The 7,600-nt window shown below is 40.1% G+C and overlaps 1 protein-coding gene across 1 annotated transcript; it reads right to left on the reverse strand.

The window, feature by feature from the left end:
• Nucleotides 1-1,438: 1,438 nt before the first annotated feature.
• Nucleotides 1,439-7,385, reverse strand: cnfn.1.S (cornifelin, gene 1 S homeolog). Its single transcript, NM_001092858.1, is given in 4 exon segments — nucleotides 1,439-2,307; nucleotides 4,371-4,507; nucleotides 5,282-5,396; nucleotides 7,354-7,385. Coding segments are annotated over 3 exon segments (336 nt in total). The 5' UTR covers nucleotides 5,391-5,396; nucleotides 7,354-7,385; the 3' UTR covers nucleotides 1,439-2,217.
• Nucleotides 7,386-7,600: the final 215 nt, after the last annotated feature.

The following is a 7,600-nucleotide window of genomic DNA, read 5'->3' on the forward strand; positions in this document are numbered from 1 at the left end:
TGGGGGCACATTTACCTAGGGTCGAATATCCAGGGTTAATTAACCCTCGACTGCCGAATTGAAATCCTTCGACTTGGAATATCGAAGTCGAAGGATTTGACGATATTCCTACGATCGAATGATCAAAGGAATAATCGTTAGATCGAACGATTAAATCCTTCGAATCGAACGAATCGAAGGATTTTAATTCATCGATCGAAGGATATTCCTTCGATCAGAAAATTGTTAGGAAGCCTATGGGGACCTTCCTCATAGGCTAACATTGGCCTCGGTAGGTTTTAGGTGGCGAACTAGGAGGTCGAAGAATTTTTTAAAGAGACTGTACTGCGACTATCGAATGGTCGAATAGTCAAACGATTTTTAGTTCGAATCGTTCGATTCTAAGTCGTAGTAGTAGTCAAAGGTCGAAGTAGCCATACGACCATTCCAAATTCAAAGTATTTTTTCTTCTATTCCTTCACTCGAGCTAAGTAAATGGGCCCCTTGGTGTCATTCTGCTGCGGGGGAGCAAGATGATGATGTGGGCATTGGAAATCAGCGATGCAGCTTTTGCAATGAGGCTCTGGACTTTTGATTTTAATGCTGAGGGCTTCTAATGTTCATGAACTTTACAGATATTCCCACCTTGTTGGTGCCAAATTTCCTTTGAATAAATGTATTATTCTTATTATGTTTTACCCAAGTTGATCCTGCTCAAGCCTGTTACTGTGCACCTCACTGTCTTTTGCCTGTTTATTGACTTTGGATCTTGCCACCTGCCCTGAACTTTTACTTGAACTTGACTATGGCTGAACCTCTCCCTAGTCCATACCTTTCCATTTTCTTACAGACTTCCAGGGCTGGAACTAAGGGTAGGCAAGAGGCACGTGCCTACGGTGCAAAGCTGGGAGGGCGCAGGCATGTAGCTTCTATGTCGCCTACACCTTGTTCGGCCCATGTGTGAGTTTAAATACAATATGCATTATAGACCAGTTACAATGTGGTTCATGAGCAACAAGTTGCTTACCAACCCCTTGGATGTTGCTCTCAGTGGCCTCAAAGTAAGTGCTCATTTTTGAATTCCAGATTTGGAGACAACTTTTGTCCAGATGTACTGCCAACTAGAACCATCTGTGGGCTTCCAGTCAACATAGGGATACCAAATAGCCAATCGTATCTCTTATTTGGCACCACAGGGACTTTTTTTATTCCTGTGTTGCTCCCCAACTCTTTTTAAATTTGAATGTGGCTCACAGGTGAAAATAGGGTGGGGAACCCTTCTCCAAAGTATTATCTTTATCCAATAGTATCGTTCAAAAAATCTGCCCTATAAATAAACTCACATGTCCAGCTTGTTGTGGGAGTTCCAGCTTTTTCAGTGTTTCCTAAGGATTCCTCTGCTCTATCGTTTAACCTGAGCATCACGTTGCCCTTTTATTGATTCAAGACTCACAATTTCTGTTGTTAATTACAAAAATATTTATTAATATTTAATTAGTAAACAAGCAAAACCAGAGTAATGTTACAGACTGTGGCTCGGGTACACATTGCGCAGTGATACTGTAGTTGCAAATATACAACCTAGATTGTAAGGGTTGATCCTGATCCATTGACTTGAGGAATCTCCTATTGAAATCCCTGATGTTCTCAAAAACACACTTTCCAAACCATATGACTATAGAATAATGAATTTTTGTAAATACATGATACCAATATAATATTGTATACTGATATCACCCTGGTCATCTGCTGTGATTACGTTGGAAAGTTCAGGTCCTCTTCAGGGAGGCTCTATGAACTGTGTTCATGTACAACTCCCATCATGTCAGCCAATATCAGAAAGCTGAGCTGATTTGGGCAAATACAGAGGTTTCCTATTTTATAAAAGCCACCAGCCTCAGCCTTGTCTAAGATTTAATATCAACATAAAATAAATATCTAAGGATAGTCTATCAGGGTTGGAGAGGATGAGGAGCTCTCCTTTATTTCTCAGTTAAAACCTTTTTGTTTTCTATAAAATGTTGCCATTTACTCAGTTGTTACTTCTCTTGATATCCAGTAGATACAGGTATATATATACATAATGGGATTAATATGTTTCTATGTAGCCAGCTGCATTGATGCATGTGGGGGTAAGTGAGGGTCTTCATGGGTCCAGTAGTTTTATTTTATCAACCAATAGGAAGGTGTTAGGTCCTTCTTGACCTGTCCATACCCTCCCCCAATCTTCTAGTCTTCTCAGTTCCTGGCCTTTAGTTCCCGAGCCATTTGGCAGAGAGTGCATGGGGCACAGAACGAGAGGCACACCCAGTCATTACAGATGGAACCCTGCCATGAGAAAGGGAGAATGAGAATGGGTGAATGAAGGGTGAGATGAAAAGAAAACTCAATGGGGGTCATTTATAAAGTTCGCACAGCGCATATTTATTCGGAAATAGTCGTATTGTACTGAACGCTAAAATATTGCACTGCTGTGCCCGTCTTTCCTGTTTTTTGCGAATTCGCATGGAGAATAAATTTTCGCAAATGGCTCGCAAATGAGACGGGTATTTGTGTGAGTGCGACCACTGTGCGAGGTTCTTGTGCGCCAAAATAGCGTTGACAGTTACTTAAATTCGCAATTTGTAAAACTGTTTTGCGAATATTTTCTCCGCCACCAAAGTTGTGTCATAATTCAAACGCAGAGTGCGCACATAATATTCGCAATTTGCGATTTTTGCCATATTTAAAAAGCTATTATAGGCATTCGCAGTGTGAAAAAAAATTCTCAATTCGGTTTGCACACTCGTAACCGAGTGCAGGGCAAATATATTCACTGTGCGAACCAATCTGCCCTGCTTGAAGTTTATAAATGAGCCTGAATGAGAGATTGCAAACATAGTGGGCCTTCTATATAAGGGCTCTTACAGATGAGCGTTTTTAGCTGCACTCCCCTGCGTTCCAGTTTCATGCGTTCAGCCGCAGGGGAGTGCAGGAGTAGATGCACTGAATTCTGTTCATTGGGGCTGTACTAACGCATGTAAGCACCGAACTCAGGAAGAATGCAACATGCTAGGGCACATTTATTAAGGGTCGAATATTGAGGGTTGATTAACTCTCAATATTCGACCATCAAAGTAAAATCCTTCGACTTCAAATATCGAAATCGAAGGATTTACCGAAAAATCGTTCAATTCGAAGGATTTTAATCCATCGATCTAAGGATTTTCCTACGATCAAAAAAAGCTTAGAAAGCCTACGGGGAAGGTCCCCATAGGCTAACGTTGATGCTCGGTAGGTTTAAAGTGCCGAAGTAGGTAGTCGAAGTTTTTTTTTTAAAGAGACAGTACTTCGACTATCGAATGGTCGAATAGTCAAACGAGTTTTACTTCGATTCGTTCGATGGTCGAAGTACCCAAAAAAAACCTTCGAAATTCGACGTTTTTTAACTTCGAATCCTTCACTCGAGCTTAGTAAATGTGCCCCGCTGTGTCGCAACCTGCGTTTGGCGCTTACATGTGTCTGTGTTAGTACAGCCCCATTGAAAATAATTCAGTGCGTCTCCTCCTGCGCTCCACTGCGGCTGAACGCATGAAACTGGAACGCAGGGGAGCACAGCTAAAAATGCTCGTCTGTAAGAGCCCTTACACTGGGATAATTTGCACGTGGGCAGTAACCCATAGCAACCAATTACTGACTGGCATTTTTAAATCACATGCAGGTTAAGGAATGAAATCAAATTTTTTATTGGTTGCTCAGGGGTGACTGCCCAGGAGCAAATTTACTCAGTGTTTATAAATGAGCCTCACTTGAACACAAAAGGGCAACCATAACCTCATTTGTTATTATCAGCATCCCACCAATACTAATTGGATATTCCTGATCCCCGTTCTATCCCTTCTATAGACTATATATATATATACTCATGTTCAGCCATTTTGACATAAGGCCATTTAAAGGGCATGTAAAGTCTAAAATAGAATAAGGCTAGAAATGCTGTATTTTGTATACTAAATATAAACATGAACTTACTGCACCACAAGCCTAATCAAACAAATAATTTATGCTTCAAAGTTGGCTACAGGGGGTCACCATCTTGTAACGTTGTTAAACATCTTTGCAAGACTAAGACTGTGCACATGCTCAGTGTGGTCTGGGCTGCTTAGGGATCGTCATAAACAAAGCTGCTTGAGTTCTGCATGGCTGGGAAGGCGGGGGCTCCCCCTGCTGTTCATAAGTATGATTGTTTCCCTGCTCAGCAGTTAGGGACCATCTGACAATTTTTTGCCTTTACATGCCCTTTAATTATACTAAACTCTTCAAAATGCCATTGTATATGCTGTGTATTTCTCTATGGATGTCACCCTTCACCAATCAAGTTGCAGCCTGCAGTTCTAGCAAAATCTATTTACCTCAATGTGGTAGCGCTCCCTTATTCCTGTCCTTACGGCAAGAACAGAGCCAAACAGACATGGCAGACAGCAGCACTCTCCATAATCCTTAGACACTTTACAAGCCAAAATGCAGGGTACGAATGTTCCACATAGACCTGGGGCACAAGATGCAGTTTGGGTTTAGATGTGGGTACCACAAACAGAAAGGAACTACAATATAACGGGTTATGGTATTTTGGATACAAATGAAGGGCATGGAGACTTTGTTACTACAAATATTTGACATACTTGAGAAGGAATTCATATGAAGAAGACTGTAAAAAAAAAAAAAAAAAAAAAAATATATATATAGATATATATATATATATATATATATATATATATATATATATATATATATATATATATATATATAGATATATAGATATATATATATATATATATATTCTCCAAGAAGACCACCAACACCGGTACTTTTGTGCAAAAATGACGATTATATTTTATGTGAGCATATAAACAGCCAACATGATGTTTCAGTCCACTCCGGAACCTTTCTCAAGGCCAGTATAGATATATATAAAATATATTTTTTTAAAAAAGTCTTCATCCTATCGTATTTTGCACCTGGCTGCATCATTCTAATGAAGAAGAATAAGGGTAGAACTACATGGACGATTGCCCAGCGACCTTGTTTTCCGGTGCATCCAATTTGACGCCTGCATTTTAGCGCAGCGAGTTGGATCCGACACAATAGCGGGGAAATCGCACGTGTAGTTCTACCCTAAGGATTGAGGCATTTGTGGCAATCCCCATTTCTCCATGTATATTTGGACTCTTTGTCAGTCACAGGAGAGGACAAAGAATTCATGTCATAACTGATGATTCCAATAGACCATGCAGGTTCCAGTAGCAATAAGCCAGATACTTACAGGTGCCCATGTCTTCACAGCAGTCGAAGACATCAGAATTCCATTGGCTGCTGTTGCTGCTCATATAACCTTGAACACCCTGGGGCTGAGCACTGACTGGATAAGACATTGTGACCTGAGGGGGCAAAACAAGAGCATTAGCAATTACCACATTTGACGAAGTGGGTCCAGAGTACAGGTATGGGATCTGTTATCCAGAAAGCTCAAAATTACGTCTCCCATTGACTCCATTTTATACAAATAATCCAAAATTGTAAACATTATTCACTTTAATAATAGGCTCATGAACCTATGAGTAAGTGTCCTTGGGTGACACGAAACGTGCAAGGCTGCTTCATTTTTTACATGATGTATTTAATTTATTTAATACATTTTATTTATATACATTTATATATACATTTTAATTAATTTATTTATATAAAATACAATTTAATTTATTTTATTTAATAATAATTTAAACTTTGGGCTCCTGGATTCTAGTTTATGGTGTTCCGGATTAGTGCCTACCTAAAATCGAATTTCCGCAACGTACTCCCCCTTGCTGAAGGTCTGGAGCACGAGCACCCGGACCCACCATGGAAAGCGGTTAGCTTATCCTATATATTTGGACATATACAGTATGTTCCTGAGAAAATCGTTTAAAAAGTCTGGTCTAACCTTTAGAAAATATTTGATATTGACTCTTTTAGTTTATCCTTTAATCTAAGATAAAACATTCCCAGCCCGATTTCTCCATTTTACAATTTCAAAGTATGTTTATGCTTCACCTTGGCTCCACAAATAGAGCTCATTGTTATAAATTGTCAGTGTTCAATACCCTCAAATCTGGTTTTTGTTTTTTAAAACTAGAATTAGATTATGAGAAATTTTCCTTGGGCATACACATTTCAGTAAATTGTCTCTAAGATGCTCAAAAATAATTTATTCTTGGTACTACTCTCAATTTTGATACCTATTAATAACTAAAATGCCAATATTGAGATGTTGGTGCCAACATTTCCTTTTCTGTATAGGACTATTATTTTTACAATAAAGATCTTAACTTCTTTATACAGTGAATCCAAACCAGCAAAAGGTTTATGCTGATACTCTTTCCATGGGCATCTTAACGGCACATTAACGAGGTATAGAAATTACTCAACAGTTTCCCTTGTTCTGCAGTCTAAAAAAAAGCGTGGCTGTAGTACTAAGGAAAGAAGCAACACCATACAAAATGTCACATGTACATACTTTTAAATTTTAACATCCTTAGGGCAGAGACACACGTGGAGATTCGGGGAGATTTAGTCGCCCGGCGACAAATCGCCTCGTCTTCGGGCGACTAATCTCCCTGAACTGCCTTCCTGCTGGCTAGAATCTAAAGTGCTGGTGGGATGGCACTCGGAGCACTTCTTTTTCCAAAGTCTCCCGAAGCTGCCTCACTAGGAAAATTCGGGCGACTTTGGAAAACGAAGTGATCTGAGTGCCTTACTTAGATTCTAGCTGGCGGGAAGGCAGTTTGGGGTATTAAGTCGCCTGAAGAAGAGCCGATTTGTCGTTGGTTGACGAATCTCCCGAATCTCCACGTGTGTCTCTGCCCTTATTGTAGTCCACATTGTTAAAGACAAGTGCTTTTATAAATCCATTTGGTTGAGCCATTTAGAAGAGATGATTTCAGAATAACAAAATAAAGGTTCCTAAGGGAACCTTGATATTTGCAATTGGGTCCAAGGATTACTTAAATTAACACTGCTTGACCATTAAAAAAAAAAAAAAGTGAGCAATGAGGTTCGTTGGGATTAAATTACTGACTGGGGCAGCAGAAGTTAAACATAAGTGGTACCATGTACTCGAGGAATCCCCCACCCCAACCTCACATCCCTCCTAGATACACTGAATCTCATTAGAAAAATAGCAGAAAAGGAGATATAGAGAGAGAGAGAGAGAGAGAGATAGAGAGAGAGAGATAGAGAGAGAGAGAGAGAGAGAGAGAGAGAGAGAGAGAGAGAGAGAGAGAGAGAGAGAGAGAGATCAAAATAACAAGTCCCTGCAGTGCAGAGAGCAGAAGGGAAGCTGAGAGAGCGAATACTCACTTGTGCAGCAGTTGATGGGAGATGCAGTTGCTGAATGCTGTGTGTGTGTATGTGAGGATCCTGTTTCTATACCTGATATTTATAGTGGCCATCCAAGCATATCTGGGAGGGTCTATTGCCCAAAGTAGGTGTGTGTGTGTGTGTCATCAGCAGCCACAGAGTTGCCCAAACTTTATTGTGACATGCCCACTCCCTCGTCCTCTTCTTAAGTGTCAATCAAAGGCTACGCTGCGCATTCCCCAAGATA

This window comes from Xenopus laevis, chromosome 7S, assembly GCF_017654675.1.
Source record: "Xenopus laevis strain J_2021 chromosome 7S, Xenopus_laevis_v10.1, whole genome shotgun sequence".
Classification (NCBI taxonomy): domain Eukaryota; kingdom Metazoa; phylum Chordata; class Amphibia; order Anura; family Pipidae; genus Xenopus; species Xenopus laevis.